Source organism: Tinamus guttatus, unplaced genomic scaffold, assembly GCF_059628265.1.
Source record: "Tinamus guttatus ecotype Peru unplaced genomic scaffold, ASM5962826v1 Tinamus_guttatus_pri_ptg000873l, whole genome shotgun sequence".
Taxonomy (NCBI): Eukaryota; Metazoa; Chordata; class Aves; order Tinamiformes; family Tinamidae; genus Tinamus; species Tinamus guttatus.
Window position 1 is genome coordinate 25,893 of NW_028289407.1, and position 17,149 is coordinate 43,041.

The 17,149-nt window shown below is 63.0% G+C and overlaps 1 protein-coding gene across 1 annotated transcript; it reads left to right on the forward strand.

Annotated features, from left to right (window-relative positions):
* Nucleotides 1-44: 44 nt before the first annotated feature.
* Nucleotides 45-17,133, forward strand: LOC148591288 (CXXC-type zinc finger protein 1-like). Its single transcript, XM_088537874.1, has 12 exons — nt 45-89; nt 402-502; nt 1,242-1,342; nt 2,240-2,373; nt 4,038-4,193; nt 6,432-6,458; nt 6,628-6,663; nt 7,776-7,880; nt 11,392-11,516; nt 14,004-14,211; nt 15,478-15,588; nt 17,061-17,133. The coding sequence occupies exons 1-12, from the start codon at nt 45-47 to the stop codon at nt 17,112-17,114; spliced, it is 1,203 nt and encodes a 400-aa protein (XP_088394000.1). The 3' UTR covers nt 17,115-17,133.
* Nucleotides 17,134-17,149: the final 16 nt, after the last annotated feature.

Genomic DNA, 17,149 nt, shown 5'->3' on the forward strand with positions numbered 1-17,149 from the left:
CCATCTTGGCGCCTGCGCCATGGGGTGGGCGGGAGGGTGTCGCCATGTTGGAACCCGAAGCGTACGGCGGAGGGCGCCGCCATCTTGGTGTACGGCGGGGGGCGCCGCCATCTTGGTGTACGGCGAGGGGCGCCGCCATCTTGGCGCACGCCCGGGGCGGGGTGGGGTGCGTTGACGCTTGCGCATCCCGGCGGGCGAGGGAGGCAGGGCGCCGCCATCTTCCCGGCGGAAGCCGGAAGCGGAAGGAGCCCGCGCGTCCCCGCTTCCGGCGCGCGGCGGGCTCGGGCCGGGGATCGCCATGGTGAGCGGCGGCGGCACCGGGACCCCCTCCCCTCCCCCCCCCCCGGGGCCGCCCGGACGCCGGGGCCCATCGCGTCCCCCCCCCCTCCCCTCCCCCCCAGGACAGCGAGTTCTCGGACGCGGAGGCGGCGCCGGGCGGGGAGGAGGAGAACGCGCCGGTCTATTGCGTGTGCCGGAAACCGGACATCAACTGCTTCATGATGTGAGCGGGGGGACCGGGGGGCCTTCCGGGGAGCGGGGGGCCTTCCGGGAGCCCTTCCGGGATACCGGGACCTGCCCGGGACACCGGAGCCTTCTGGGAACCAGGACCGGCCCGGGCTGCGGGGCCTTCCGGGTCACCGGGAGCCCTTCCGGGAACCGGGACCCCTTCTGGGACTTCTTCCGGGACACCGGGATCTACCGGGACCTGCCTGGGAACCGGGACCCCTTTAGGGACACCGGGACCTTCTTGGGACACCGGGACCCTTTCCCGGACACCTGGGCCCTTCCAGTTACTTGGGGCCCTATGGGGGAGGTTGTGGCCCCTTCCCGGACTCCTGGGCCCCTTCCCGGACTCCTGGGCCTCTTCCCGGACGCCGGGGCCCCTTCCCGGACGCCTGGGCCCTTCCCGGACTCCTGGGCCCTTCCCGGACGCCGGGGCCCCTTCCCGGACGCCTGGGCCCTTCCCGGACTCCTGGGCCCTTCCCGGACTCCTGGGCCCTTCCCGGACTCCTGGGCCCTTCCCGGACGCCTGGGTCCCTTCCCGGACGCCTGGGTCCCTTCCCGGACTCCTGGGCCCTTCCCGGACTCCTGGGCCCCTTCCCGGACTCCTGGGCCCTTCCCGGACTCCTGGGCCCTTCCCGGATCCCTGGACCCTTCCCGGACTCCTGGGCCCCTTCCCGGACGCCTGGGCCCTTCCCGGACGCCGGGGCCCCTTCCCGACGCCGTCCCCGTCCCCGCAGCGGCTGCGACAACTGCAACGAGTGGTTCCACGGCGACTGCATCAACATCACGGAGCGGATGGCCAAGGCCATTCGGGAGTGGTACTGCGAGGCCTGCCGGGGTGAGCGCGGCCTTCCCGGGATCCGGGGCCATTCCCGGGATCCGGGGCCGATTCCCGGGATCCAGGGCCGATTCTGGGGATCCGGGGCCATTCCCGGGATCCGGGGCCATTCCCGGGATCCGGGGCCATTCCGGGATCCGGGGCCATTCCCGGGATCCGGGGCCATTCCTGGGATCCGGGGCCGATTCCCGGGATCCGGGGCCATTCCGGGGATCCGGGGCCATTCCTGGATCCGGGGCCATTCCTGGGATCCGGGGCCAATTCTGGGATCTGGGGCCATTCCGGGGATCCGGGGCCGATTCCTGGGATCCGGGGCCATTCCCGGGATCCGGGGCCATTCCCGGGATCCGGGGCCGATTCTCGGGATCCGGGGCCATTCCGGGATCCGGGGCCATTCCCGGGATCCGGGGCCATTCCCGGGATCCGGGGCCCATTCCCGGGATCCGGGGCCGATTCCCGGGATCCGGGGCCGATTCCCGGGATCCGGGGCCTTCCCGGGATCCGGGGCCATTCCCGGGATCCGGGGCCATTCCCGGGATCCGGGGCCATTCCCGGGATCCGGGGCCTTCCCGGGATCCGGGGCCATTCCCGGGATCCGGGGCCATTCCCGGGATCCGGGGCCGATTCCCGGGATCCGGGGCCGATTCCGGGGATCCGGGGCCGATTCCGTGGATCCGGGGCCATTCCCGGGATCTGGGGCCAATTCCGGGGATCCGGGGCCCATTCCCGGTCTCCTGGGCCCCTTCCCAGACTCCTGGCCCCTTTCCCAGACACCGGGGCCCTTTCCCGGACGCCTGGGCCCTTTCCTGGGATCCTGGGCCCTTTCCCGGACGCCCGGGCCCTTTCCCGGACACCCGGGTCCCTTCCCTGATTTCTCCCCCGTTCCCGTTTTCCCAGAGAAGGACCCGAGCCTGGAGATCCGCTACCGGCACAAGAAATCCCGGGAGCGGGAGCGGGATCCGGAGCGGGACAAGGCCGAGCTGTGCCGGAAGGCCCAGGAGCTGGCGCTGGAGCAGGGCCGGGCGGCCAAGGTGGGGCCGGACGCCGGGGCCCTTCCCGCATTCCCGGTCCCCATTCCCGGTTCCCGCTCCCGCCTTCTCATCCCCATTCCTGCTGTGTCATCCCCATTCCCAGCACTTTATCCCTATTCCCAAACACGTTGTCCTCGTTCCCAGACCCTTTGTCCCCATTCCTGCTCCTTCGTGCCCATTCCCAGCACCTCATTGGCATTCCTGGTCCCCATTCCCAGCCCCGCATCCCTCTTTCCACATCCTCATCGCCATTCCCGGTGCCTATTCCCTGTCCTTTCATCCCCATTCCCGCCCCCCCGCCCCTATTCCCGGCTCATCTCTATTCCCGCTCCCCATTCCCGCTCCCTCATCCCCGTTCCCGCTCCCTCATCCCCATTCCCGCTCCCTCATCCCCATTCCCACCCCCTCATCCCCATTCCCGCTCCCTCATCCCCATTCCCGCTCCCTCATCCCCATTCCCGCTCTCTCATCCCCATTCCCGTTCCCTCATCCCCATTCCCGCCCCCTCATCGCCATTCCCGGTCCCCATTCCCTGTCTCCTTATCCCCATTTGCGCTCCTCATTCCCACCCCCTCATCCCCATTCCCGCTCCCCATTCCTGCCCCCCTGTCCGCATTCCCAGCTTGTCCCCATTCCTGTCCCCATCCCCATTCCCGTTGGCATTCCCGGCTTATTCCCGTCGGCATTCCCAGCTCATTCCCATCAGCATTCCTGGTTTTCCGGCAGGTGAAGCGCTCGGTGGGGAGCGCGAGGCGTGCCGGCGCCCCGAGGACTGCGGCACCTCCCCATCCCCATTCCCATCCCCTTTCCCATTCCCATTCCCATCCCCTTTCCCAATCCCATTCCCGGTATTCCCGGTATTCCCGGTTTTCCAGGTGAAGCGCTCGGCGCGGATGTGCGGGGAGTGCGAGGCGTGCCGGCGCCCCGAGGACCGCGGCTCCTCCCCATTCCCATTCCCACCCCATTCCCATCCCCATTCCCATTCCCGGCATTCCCGGTATTCCCGGTTTTCCAGGTGAAGCGCTCGGCGCGGATGTGCGGGGAGTGCGAGGCGTGCCGGCGCCCCGAGGACTGCGGCTCCTCCCCATCCCCATCCCCATTCCCATTCCCATTCCCATCCCCATTCCCGTCCCCATTCCCATCCCCATCCCCATCCCCATTCCCGTCCCCATTCCCGGTATTTCCGGTATTCCCAGTATTCCCGGTTTTCCAGGTGAAGCGCTCGGCGCGGATGTGCGGGGAGTGCGAGGCGTGCCGGCGCCCCGAGGACTGCGGCTCCTCCCCATTCCCATTCCCATCCCCTTTCCCATTCCCATCCCCATTCCCACTCCCATTCCCGGTATTCCCGGTATTCCCGGTATTCCCGGTTTTCCAGGTGAAGCGCTCGGCGCGGATGTGCGCGGCGTGCCGGCGCCCCGAGGACCGCGGCTCCTCCCCATCCCCATTCCCATCCCCATTCCCACCCCTATTCCCGTCCCCATTCCCATTCCCGGTATTCCCGGTTTTCCAGGTGAAGCGCTCGGCGCGGATGTGCGCGGCGTGCCGGCGCCCCGAGGACTGCGGCTCCTCCCCATTCCCATCCCCATCCCCAATCCCATTCCCATTCCCATCGACATTCCCGGCTCATCCCATTCCCGGTATTCCCGGTATTCCCGGTTTTCCAGGTGAAGCGCTCGGCGCGGATGTGCGGGGAGTGCGAGGCGTGCCGGCGCCCCGAGGACTGCGGCCAATGCGACTTCTGCCGCGACATGAAGAAGTTCGGGGGCCCCAACAAGATCCGCCAGAAGTGCCGGCTGCGCCAGTGCCAGCTGCGCGCGCGCGTGAGCACGCGGGGCCTTAGCGTGTGCTTAGCGTGTGCTTAGCGTGTGCTTAGCATGTCGCTGCGGTTTGGGGTGTTTTGGGGTTCTTTTGGGGCTGTTTCAGGACTGTTTTGGGTGTTTCTGGTGGTTCTGGGTCGCCTTGGCGTGTTCTTAGCATGTCCTTAGCGTGTCCTTAGCGTGTGCTTGGCGTGTCCTTGGCGTGTCGCTGTGTTTTGGGGTGTTTTGGGGTTCTTTTGGGGCTGTTTCGGGACTGTTTTGGGTGCTTCTGGTGGTTCTGGGTCCCCGTGGCCTTGGCGTGTCCTTGGCGTGGCCTTAGCGTGTGCTTGGCGTGTCGCTGCGGTTTGGGGTGTTTTGGGGTTCTTTTGGGGCTGTTTCGGGACTGTTTTGGGTGTTTCTGGTGGTTCTGGGTCCCTGTGTGCTTGGCGTGTGCATGGCATGGCCTTGGCGTGTGCTTGGCGTGTGCTTAGCGTGTGCTTAGCGTGTGCTTGGCGTGTCGCTGCGGTTTGGGGTGTTTTGTGGCTCTTTTGGGGCTGTTTTGGCTGTTTCTTGTGGTTCTGGGTCCCCTGGTTGCTGGTGCTTGATCCCCCGCATGTCCTTGGCGTGTTCTTAGCGTGTGCTTGGCGTGTTGCTGCGTTTTGGGGTGTTTTGGGGTTCTTTTGGGGCTGTTTCGGGACTGCTTTGGGTGTTTCTGGTGGTTCTGGGTCCCCGTGTCCTTGGCGTGTGCTTGGCGTGTGCTTGGCGTGTGCTTGGCATGTTGCTGTATTTTGGGGTGTTTTGAGGCTGTTTCAGGGCTGTTTTGGGTGTTTCTGGTGGTTTTGGGCCCCCATGTGCTTGGCATGTGCTTGGCGTGTCCGTAGTGTGTGCTTGGTGTGTGCTTGGCATGTCACAGCATTTTGGGGTGTTTCGGGGCTCTTTTGGGGGTCTTTTGGGTGTTCTTGGTGGTTTTGGGTCCCCTGGTTGCTGACCCTTAATCCCGTTTGTGTCCTTGGCGTGTCCTTGGCGTGCGCTTGGCATGTGCTTGGCGTGTCACAGCGTTTGGGGCTCTTTTGGGGTTGTTTGGGGTGTTTTTGGGGCTTGTGGGTCCCTTGTTTGCTGGACCTTGATCCCCCCTGTGTCCTTGGCGTGTCCTTGGCATGTCCTTGGCGTGTCGCTGCATTCTGGGGTGTTTTGAGACTTTTTTGGGGCTGTTTTGGCTGTTTCTGGTGGTTCTGGGTCCCAAAGTCCTTGGCTCTTGATCCCCCCGTCTCCTTAGCATGTCCTTACCGTGTGCTTAGCGTGTCCTCAGCGGGTCGCTGTGTTTTGGGGCTGTTTTGGGGCTGTTTTGGGTGTTCCTGGCGGTTCTGGGTCCCCTGGTTGCTGTACCCTTTATCACCCCCCTGTGTCCTTAGCGTGTCCTTAGCATGTCCTTAGCATGTCCTTAGCGTGTCACTGCATTTCAGGCCCTTTGGGGGCTGTTTTGGGGCTGTTTTGGGTGTTTTGGGGGCTTGTGGGTCCCCTGCTTGCTGGCCCTTGATCCTCTCCACATGTCCTTAGCGTGTCCCTGGCGTGTGCTTGGCGTGTCCCTGGCGTGTCGCTGGATTTTGGGGCTGTTTTGGGCTTGTTTGAGGTGTTCCTGGTGGTTCTGGGTCCCCATGTCCTTGGCTCTTGATCCCCCTGTGTCCTTAGCGTGTCCTTAGCGTGTCCTTAGCGTGTCCTTGGCGTGTGGCTGCGTTTTGGGGTGTTTTGGGGCTGCTTTGGGGCTATTTTGGGTGTTTCTGGTGGTTCTGGGTCCCCTGTTTGCTGGCCCTTGATCCCCCCGTGTCCTTAGCATGTCCTTAGCATGTCCTTAGCGTGTTTTTGCACATGGAAGGTTTTGGGGCGGATTTGGGGGGTTTTGGGGTGGATTTGGGGGGTTTGGGGGTGGATTTGGGGGGTTTTGGGGCGGATTTGGGGGGTTTTGGGGCGGATTTGGGGGGTTTTGGGGCGGATTTGAGGGGTTTTGGGGCGGATTTGGGGGGTTTTGGGGCGGATTTGGGGGGTTTTTGGGGCGGATTTGGGGGGTTTTGGGGCAGATTTGGGGGGTTTTGGGGAGGATTTGGGGGGTTTTGGGGCGGATTTGGGGGGTTTTGGGGCGGATTTGGAGGGTTTTGGGGCGGATTTGGGGGGTTTTGGGGGTCGGACCGTTCCCGTGTCATTCCCATGTCGTTCCCGTGTCCATCCCGTGTTATTCCCGTGTTGCCGACACGTCTCTTCCCGCAGGAATCCTACAAGTACTTCCCGGCCTCGGTGAGTCGGCCCGGACGCCTGGGCCCCTTTTTGGGGGGGTTGGGGGGGGACCCGGACGCCTGGGCCCCTTTTGGGGGGGTTGGGGGGGTCGGGGGGGGGGACCCGGACGCCGGGGCCCCTTCGGGGGGGGGGAGGGGCTGGTTTCTGATGTCCCCTCCCCCCCCCCCAGGATCTCTGCGCCGGCGCCTTCGATGAGCAGAGCCTGGTGAGTGCCCAAATCCCCCCGATTTTCCCCCAAATTTTCCCCCAAATCCCCTCAAATTCCCTCCAATCTCCCCCCAATCCCCCCAATTTGCCCCAAATCCCCCCAAATTCCCCCCAATTTGCCCCAATTTCCCCCAAATTCCCCCCAGTTTGCCCCAGTTTCCCCCAAATTCCCCCCCATGTCCCCAGCTCTCCGCGTCCCCCTGTTGTCCCCAAAATACCCCAGATTTCCCCCAAAACTGCCCCTGTGTCCCCCTCTTGTCCCCATGTCCCCTCGCTGTCCCCATGTCCCCACATTGCCCCTTTGTCCCCATGTTGCCACATTGTCCCCGTTGTCCCCATTGTCCCCCCGTTGTCCCCATGTTCTTGTTCCCCCGTTGTCCCCATTGTCCCCGTTGTCCCCATTGTCCCCCCATTGTCCCCATTGTCCCCCCGTTGTCCCCATTGTCCCCGTTGTCCCCATTGTCCCCCCGTTGTCCCCATTGTCCCCGTTGTCCCCATTGTCCCCGTTGTCCCCATTGTCCCCCCATTGTCCCCATTGTCCCCCCGTTGTCCCCATTGTCCCCGTTGTCCCCATTGTCCCCCCGTTGTCCCCATTGTCCCCGTTGTCCCCATTGTCCCCATGTTCCTGTTCCCCTGCTGTCCCCGTTGTCCCCATTGTCCCCGTTGTCCCCATTGTCCCCCCCTTGTCCCCATGTTCTTGTTCCCCTGCTGTCCCTGTTGTCCCCATGTCCCTGTTGTCCCCTCGTTGTCCCCATGTCCCCATTCCCCCAATTCCTCCTGTGTCCCCGTTATCCCCCCCGTTCCCCCATTGTCGCCCCATTGTCCCCGTTGTCCTCATTGTCCCCGTTGTCCCCATTGTCCCCGTGTCCCCCCGTTGTCCCTGCTGTCCCCATTGTCCCCGCTGTCCCTGTAATCCCCGTTGTCCCCATTCCCCCCATTGTCCCCCCTGTCCTCGTTGTCCCCGTTGTCCCCATTGTCCCCATTGTCCCCGTTGTCCCCATGTCCCCCCGGTGTCCCCATTGTCCCCGCTGTCCCCGTTGTCCCCATTCCCCCCGTTGTCCCCCCGTCCCCGTTGTCCCCATTGTCCCCCCATTGTCCCCATGTCCCCAGGGGTGGCTGAGCGAGGCCGAGGAGGCTCCTCCCGACCGGGCCCTGCGCAAGAGGGCCCTGAAGGTCAAACACGTCAAGAGAAGGGAGCGCAAGAACGAGCGCAAGGTGACAATGGGGACAATGGGGACATTGAGGGGACATGGGGACATTGGGGACACTGGGGACAATGGGAGGACATGGGGACAATGGGGACAATGGGGACCATGGGGATACTGGGGACAATGGGAGGACATGGGGACATTGGAGAGAATAGGGAGAATGGGGACACGTCAAGAGGAGGGAGCGCAAGAACGAGCGCAAGGTGACAATGGGGACAATGGGGACATTGGGGACAATGGGGGGACGTGGGGACAATGGGGACAATGGGGACACGTCAAGAGGAGGGAGCGCAAGAACGAGCGCAAGGTGACAATGGGGACAATGGGGACAATGAGGGGACATGGGGACAATGGGGACATTGGGGACAATGGGGACATTGAGGGGACATGGGGACATTGGGGACACTGGGGACAATGGGGGCAATGGGGACACGTCAAGAGGAGGGAGCGCAAGAACGAGCGCAAGGTGACAATGGGGACAATGGGGACATTGAGGGGACATGGGGACATTGGGGACATTGGGGGGACATGGGGACATTGGGGACAATGGGGACATTGGGGACATTGGGGACAATGGGAGGACATGGGGACATTGGAGAGAATAGGGAGAATGGGGACACGTCAAGAGGAGGGAGCGCAAGAACGAGCGCAAGGTGACAATGGGGACAACGGGGACATTGGGGACAATGGGGACAATGAGGGGACATTGGAGAGAATGGGGACAATGGGGACGATGGGGACAATGGGGACAATGGGGGCAATGGGGACACGTCAAGAGGAGGGAGCGCAAGAACGAGCGCAAGGTGACAGCGAGGGGACATTGGGGACAATGAGGGAGCATTGGGGACATGGGGACAATGAGGGGACATTGGGGACAGTAGGGGGGACATGGGGACACATTAGGAGGAGAGAGTGCAAGAACGAGCACAAGGTGGGGACATGGGGACAGTGAGGGGACACGGGGACATTGGGGACACATGGGGACATTGGTGACAATAGGGAGAATGGGGACAATGAGGGGACATGGGGACAGTGAGGGGACATGGGGACATTGGGGACACATGGGGACATTGCGGAGAATGGGGACATGTCAAGAGGAGGGAGCGCAAGGTGGGGACATGGGGACAATGAGGGGACAGGGGAAAATGGGGACCATGGGGACAATGGGGACAATGGGGACAATGGGGACATGGGGGACAATGGGGACATGGGGGACAATGGGGGCGATGGGGACATTGGGGCCGTGTTGGTGCTGTATTGGGGATGGTGACATTGGGGACATGGGGGACATGGGGGACACATTGGTGACATTGGGGATGTTGGGGACATTGGGGATATTGGGGCCATTGGGGACAATGGGGACATTGCGGCCATGGGGACATTGGTGACATTGGGGACGTCAGGGATATTGGGGACATTGGTGACATTGGGGGTGTTGGGGCCATCGATGACATTGGGGACATCGGGGCTGCGGGGATATTGGTGACATTGGGGACGTTGGTGACATTGGGGCTATTGGGGACATGGGGGAACATGGGAGACATTGGTGACGTTGGTGACACATTGGGGACACGTTAGGGGACTTTGGGGCCACGGGATATGGGGGACATTGGGGACACATTGGTGGCATTGGGGACACATTGGGAGATGTTGGGGACATTGGTGACACATTGGGGACATCGGGGACACATTGGGGACACATTGGGGACCCATCGGTGACGTCTCTCCCCCCCCAGAAGGAGGAGCGGGGCCAGCGGCACCGGTGACACTGGGGACATGGGGGACATTGGGGACATTGGGACCATGGGGACATTGGGGACACATTGGGGACATTGGGGACATGGGGGGACATTGGGGACATTGGGGACACGTTGGGGGATGTTGGGGACGTTGGGGACACGTTGGGGACATTGGGGGGACATCAGGGACACATTGGGGACATTGGGAACACATTGGTGACATTGGGGACCTTGGGGACATTGGGGACACATAGGGGACCTTGGGGACACATTGGGGACACGTTGGGGACATTGGGGACACATTGAGGACATTGGGGACACATGGGGGACCTTGGAGACACATTGGGGGATGTTGGGGACATTGGGGACACGTTGGGGACACATTGGGGACATTGGGGCCATGGGACATGGGGGCCGTGGGACATGGGGGCCGTTGGGGGGATATTGGGGACACACTGGGGACATTGGGGGCGTTGGGGACATCGGGACCATGGGGGGACATTGGGAACATCGGGGGGACGTGGGGGACATTGGGGACACATTGGGGACCCGTCGGTGACGTCTCTCCCCCCAGAAGGAGGAGCGGGGCCGGCGGCACCGATGACACTGGGGACACGGGGGACATTGGGGACATTGGGGACACATTGGGGACATTGGGGACCTTGGGGACACATGGGGGACCTTGGAGACACATTGGGGGGACATTGGGGGCATTGGGGACACATAGGGGGCATTGGGGGGACATCGGGGACACATTGGGGACATTGGGGACACGTTGGGGACATTGGGGACACATTGGGGACCTTGGGGGGACATTGGGGACACATTGGGGACATTGGGGACATTGGGGACACATCTGGGGCATTGGGGACATGGGGGAGGTTGGGGACCTTGGGGACATGTTGGTGACATTGGGGACCTTGGGGACACGTTGGGGACACATTGGGGACACGTTGGGGACGCGTTGGGGACACGTTGGGGACACATTGGGGACATTGGGGCCATGGGACATGGGGGCCGTGGGACATGGGGGACGTTGGGGGGATATTGGGGACACATTGGGGACATTGGGGGCGTTGGGGACATCGGGACCATGGGGGGACATCGGGAACATTGGGGGGACGTGGGGGACATTGGGGACACATTGGGGACATCGGGGACATTGGGACCATGGGGACATTGGGGACATTGGGGACACATCTGGGGCATTGGGGACATGGGGGAGGTTGGGGACCTTGGGGACACATTGGTGACATTGGAGACATTGGGGACACATAGGGGACCTTGGGGACACATTGGGGACACATAGGGGACATTGGGGACACGTTGGGGACATTGGGGACCTTGGGGACACATGGGGGACCTTGGAGACACATTGGGGGGACATTGGGGACATTGGGGACATGTTGGGGGCATTGGGGACACGTTGGGGACATTGGGGGGACATCGGGGACACATTGGGGACATTGGGGACTTTGCGGGGACATCGGGGACACATTGGGGACATCGGGACCATGGGGGGACATGGGGGACATTGGGGGGACATGGGGGACATTGGGGACACCTTGGGGACATTGGGGACACATTGGGGACATTGGGGACACGTTGGGGGATGTTGGGGACATTGGGGACACATTGGGGACATCGGGGGGACATGGGGGACATTGGGGACCCCTTGGTGACACTGGGGACCCGTCGGTGACGTCTCCCCCCCCCAGAAGGAGGAGCGGGGCCGGCGGCACCGGGCGCGGGGGGGGGCGGCACCGGGAGCGGCGCCGGAGCGGCCGCCCGGACGCCGGGGCCCCCGGGGGGCTGCGCCAGTGCCTGGGCCCCGGCTGCACCCGCGCGGCCCGGCCGCCCTCCAAGTACTGCGGGGAGGCCTGCGGGGTGGAGCTGGCCGCCAGGTACCGCTGTGGGGCAGAGCTATGGGGCAGAGCTATGGGGAGATGTGGGGAGATGTGGGGAGATGTGGGGAGATGTGGGGAGATGTGGGACGCTATGGGGAGATGTGGGGCGCTATGGGGCAGGGAGGCCTGCGGGGTGGAGCTGGCCGCCAGGTACCGCTATGGGGCGGCGCTATGGGGCGGCGCTATGGGGCAGAGCTATGGGGAGATGTGGGGCACTATGGGGAGATGTGGGGAGATGTGGGGCAATGTGGGGCAGGGAGGCCTGCGGGGTGGAGCTGGCCGCCAGGTACCGCTGTGGGGCGGCGCTGTGGGGCGGCGCTATGGGGCAGAGCTATGGGGAGATGTGGGGAGATGTGGGGAGATGTGGGGCACTATGGGGAGATGTGGGGCGCTATGGGGAGATGTGGGGCGCTATGGGGCGGGGAGGCCTGCGGGGTGGAGCTGGCCGCCAGGTACCGCTGTGGGGCGGCGCTGTGGGGCGGCGCTATGGGGCAGAGCTGTGGGGCAATGTGGGGAGATGTGGGGAGATGTGGGGCAATGTGGGGAGATGTGGGGAGATGTGGGGAGATGTGGGGCAATGTGGGGAGATGTGGGGAGATGTGGGGCGCTATGGGGCAGGGAGGCCTGCAGGGTGGAGCTGGCCGCCAGGTACCGCTGTGGGGCAGAGCTGTGGGGCACTATGGGGAGATGTGGGGCAGAGCTATGGGGAGATGTGGGGAGATGTGGGGAGATGTGGGGCACTATGGGGAGATGTGGGGCGCTATGGGGCGGGGAGGCCTGCGGGGTCCCCTCCCGGGAATCTCGCGGGTGTTTCCGGGGAATCTCGCGGGTGTTTCCGGGGAATCTCACGGGTGTTTCCGGGGAATCTCGCGGGTGTTTCCGGGGAATCTCACGGGTGTTTCCGGGAATCCCGCGGGTGTTTCCGGGAATCTCACGGGTGTTTCCGGGGAATCTCGTGGGTGTTTCCGGGGAATCTCACGGGTGTTTCCGGGAATCCCGCGGGTGTTTCCGGGAATCTCGTGGGTGTTTCCAGGGAATCTCGCGGGTGTTTCCGGGAATCTCACGGGTGTTTCCGGGGAATCTCGTGGGTGTTTCCAGGGAATCTCACGGGTGTTTCCGGGGAATCTCGTGGGTGTTCCCGGGAATCTCGCGGGTGTTTCCGGGGAATCTCGCGGGTGTTCCCGGGAATCTCACGGGTGTTTCCGGGGAATCTCGCGGGGGTTTCCGGGAATCTCGCGGGGGTTTCCCGGGAATCTCGCGGGTGTTTCCGGGGAATCTCGCGGGTGTTTCCGGGAATCTCGCGGGGGTTTCCGGGAATCTCGCGGGGGTTTCCCGGGAATCTCGCGGGTGTTTCCGGGAATCTCGCGGGTGTTTCCGGGGAATCTCGCGGGGGTTTCCGGGAATCTCGCGGGGGTTTCCCGGGAATCTCGCGGGTGTTTCCGGGGAATCTCGCGGGGGTTTCCGGGGAATCTCGCGGGTGTTTCCGGGAATCCCGCGGGTGTTTCCGGGGAATCCCGCGGGTGTTTCCGGGAATCTCGCGGGTGTTTCCGGGAATCTCGCGGGTGTTTCCGGGAATCCCGCGGGTGTTTCCGGGGAATCTCGCGGGGGTTTCCGGGAATCTCGCGGGTGTTTCCGGGGAATCCCGCGGGTGTTTCCGGGGAATCTCGCGGGTGTTTCCGGGGAATCTCGCGGGTGTTTCCGGGGAATCCTGTGGCGTTCCCGGGAATCTTGCGGGTGGTTCCTGGGGATCTCGTGGGTGTTTCCCGGGAATCCCGCGGCATTCCCGGGATTCCCCCGGGCGGTTCCCGGGAATCTCGCGGGTGCTTCCCGGGAATCCTGTGGCGTTCCAGGGAATCTCGTGGCGTTCCTGGGATTCCCATGGGTGGTTCCGGGGAATCTCGTGGATGTTTCCGGGGAATCTGGCGTTCCCGGGAATCTCGCGGGTGTTTCCGGGAAATCTCGCGGATGCTTCCCAGGATTCCCATGGGTGTTTCCTGGGAATCTCGTGGGTGCTTCCCGGGAATCTCGCGGGTGTTTCCAGGAAATCTCGTGGGTGTTTCCGGGGATTCGCCCGGGTGCTTCCTGGGAATCTCGTGGCGTTCCCGGGATTCCCCCGGGCGGTTCCTGGGAATCTCATGGGTGTTTCCGGGGAATCTTGCGGGTGCTTCCTGGGATTCCCCCGGGCGGTTCCGGGGAATCTCTTGGGTGTTTCCTGGGAATCCCGCGGCATTCCCGGGATTCCCGTGGGCGGTTCCTGGGAATCTTGCGGGTGCTTCCTGGGATTCCCCCGGGCGCTTCCTGGGAATCTCGCGGGTGTTTCCGGGGAATCTCGCAGGTGTTTCCTGGAATTCCCATGGGCGGTTCCCGGGAATCTCGCGGGTGTTTCCGGGGATTCCCGCGGGTGTTTCCGGGGAATCTCTCGGGTGTTCCCGGGAATCCCGCGGCGCTCCCGGGAATGCCGCAGCGCTCCGGCCGTCCCCGCAGCCGCATCTACGAGATCCTCCCGCAGCGGATCCAGCAGTGGCAGCAGAGCCCGTGCGTGGCCGAGGAGCACGGGAAGCGGCTCCTGGAGCGGATCCGCCGGGAGCAGCAGCAGGCCCGGCTGCGGCTGCAGGACATGGAGCGGCGCTTCCACGAGCTGGAGGCGCTCATAGCGCGGGCCAAGGGGCATCCCGCGCGGCCGCAGCTCGAGGTACCCGGAATGCCGGGAAAAACTGGGAAAAACTGGGAATTCTGGGAAAAAACTGAGAAAAAATGGGAAAAAACTGGGAAAACCGGGATAACGGGGCGCTTCCACGAGCTGGAGGCGCTCATAGCGCGCGCCAAGGGACATCCCGCGCGGCCGCAGCTCGAGGTACCGGAATGCCGGGAAAAACTGGGAAAAAATGGGAAAAAATGGGAATTCTGGGAAAAACTGGGAATTCTGGGAAAAAATTGGGAAAAAATTGGGAATTCTGGGATAACGGGGCGCTTCCACGAGCTGGAGGCGCTCATAGCGCGCGCCAAGGGATACCCGGCACGGCCGCAGCTGGAGGTACCCGGAATGCCGGGAAAAACTGGGAAAAACTGGGAATTCCGGGAAAAAATTGGGAAAAACTGGGAAAAAATGGGAATTCTGGGAAAAAACTGGGAATTCTGGGATAACGGGGCGCTTCCACGAGCTGGAGGCGCTCATAGCGCGGGCAAAGGGATACCCGGCACGGCCGCAGCTCGAGGTACCCGGAATGCCGGGAAAAACTGGGAAAAAACTGGGAAAAAATGGGAATTCTGGGAAAAAACTGGGAAAAAACTGGGATAACGGGGTATTTCCATGAGCTGGAGGCACTGATAGCGTGTGCCAAGGGGCACCCGGCACGGCCACAGCTCGAGGTACCCGGAATTCCGGGAAAAACTGGGAAAAAATGGGAATTCTGGGAAAAAACTGGGAAAAACTGGGAAAAAATGGGAAAAAACTGGGAATTCCGGGAAAAACTGGGAAAACTGGGAAAAATCTGGGAAAAGCAGCATTTATGAGATAACAGGGTGTTTCTGGGATAATGGGGCATTCCCAGTGTTCCCAGGATAATGCGGCGCACCTGGGATAGTGCGGCGTTCCTGGAATAACGGGGTCTTCCCATCGTTCCCGGGATAACACGGCATTCCTGGAATACTGGGGCCTTCCTGGGATTCCAGGGCCCTTCCCGGACACCTGGGCCCCTTTCCGGGACTCCAAGGCCCTTCCCAGATTCCTGGACCCCTTCCCAGACTCTGGCCCCTTCCTGTATCCCGGCCCATTTTTGTGTCCCGGCCCTTCCTGTGTTCCCACCCATTCCCGCATTCCTGCCCGTTTCTGTATCCCAGCCCTTCCCGTATTCTCACCCATTCCTGCATTCCCACCCATTCCCACCCATTCCCGCGTTCCCGCGCGTTCCCGCCCGTTCCGGCATTCCGGCATTCCCACATTCCGGCCGTTCCGCAGAGCAGCGACGGGGAGAGCGACGACACCGACCTGCAGATCTTCTGTGTGAGCTGCGGCCACCCCGTGAACCCCAAGGTGGCGCTGCGGCACATGGAGCGCTGCTACGCCAAGGTGCCTATGGGATCCATAGGGGATCCATAGGGGATCCATAGGGGACGGGGGTCTGCGGGATCCATGGGATCACCCTATGGGATCCATGGGATCACCCTATGGGATCCCCTATGGGGTCTATGGGGCCCTATGGGATCCCCTGCGGCACATGGAGCGCTGCTACGCCAAGGTGCCTATGGGATCCATAGGGGATCCATAGGGGATGGGGTCTGTGGGATCCATGGGATCACCCTATGGGATCCCCTATGGGGTCTATGGGGCCCTATGGGATCCCCTGCGGCACATGGAGCGCTGCTACGCCAAGGTGCCTATGGGATCCATAGGGCACGGGGGTCTATGGGGTCCTATGGGGTCTGTGGGATCCATGGGATCACCCTATGGGATCCCCTTGGTGCCTATGGGATCCATAGGGGACGGGGCCTGTGGAGTGCTATGGGATCCTTCTATGGGGTCTCTGGATTCCATGGGATCGCCCTTGGGATCTATGGAGTCCTATGGGATCGCTCTGGTGCCTATGGGGTCCATAGGGGATGGGGGCTGTGGAGCGCTATGGGATCTTCCTATGGGGTCTATGGATTCCATGGGATCTGCCTATGGGGTCTATGGATTCCATGGGATCACCCTATGGGGTCTGTGTGATCCGTAGGGGCTGGGGGGGTGTGGAGCCCTATGGGATCCCCTTGATGCCCATGGGATCTATAGGGGCCAGGAATCTATGGAACCCTGTGGGATCTCCCTATGGGGTCTGTGGGATCCATAGGGGCCGGGGGTCTATGGGGCCCTGTGGGATCCCCTTGTTGCCTATGGGATCCATAGGGGCCGTGGGTCTGTGGAGCCCGTGGGATCCTCCTATGGGGTCTGTGGATTCCATAGGATCCCCCTATGGGGTCTGTGGAGCCCTATGGGATCTTCCTATAGGGTGTGTGGAGCCTGTGAGATCCCCTTGGTGCCTATGGAATCTATAGGGGCCAGGGTCTATGGAGCCCTGTGGGATCCTCCTATGGGGTCTATGCAGCCCTATGGGATCCCCCTGGGGATCCCTGGGGCCTATGGAGCTGGCCCCTGACCCCATATGGAACCTTGTGGAGCTGTGTGGGGAACATATAGCCCTATGGAGCCCTGCTGGGCACCTATAGCACCTATAGCACCCCCAGGCCCCTATAGTGCTGTGCAACATGTCCTAGGGAGCCCCATAGGGATCCTGCTGTCTTGGGAGCCATAGGGCCATATAGATCCTTTGGGAACCTTATAGCACCCTATAGTGCTTTATGGAACCCCCCATACACGGGGTCCCTATAGCACCCTACACCCTATGGGGGGTGTGGGTCCCGAGGGGAGGGCGGGGGATCTATAGGGGCCCGGGGGGGGATCTATAGGGAGTCACCCCTTATCCGGGGGCTCCCTATAGGGTGCTCCCTATAGGGGCTCCCCATAGGGGCATCCCCTATAGGCTGCCCTATATGTCCCCGCAGTACGAGAGCCAGACGTCGTTCGGGTCCATGTATCCCACGCGCATCGAGGGGTGAGTGCGGCCGCTCCGGAGCCTCCGGAACGCCGGGGC

Bases quoted from the DNA above. Each gene is read 5' to 3' on its own strand.
- LOC148591288 (XM_088537874.1), top strand. From the start codon at position 45: ATGTTGGAACCCGAAGCGTACGGCGGAGGGCGCCGCCATCTTGGT. The intron at 2,374-4,037 runs GTGGGGCCGGAC...CCGGTTTTCCAG, and splicing joins AGCAGGGCCGGGCGGCCAAG to GTGAAGCGCTCGGCGCGGAT. The intron at 6,459-6,627 runs GTGAGTCGGCCC...CCCCCCCCCCAG, and splicing joins ACAAGTACTTCCCGGCCTCG to GATCTCTGCGCCGGCGCCTT.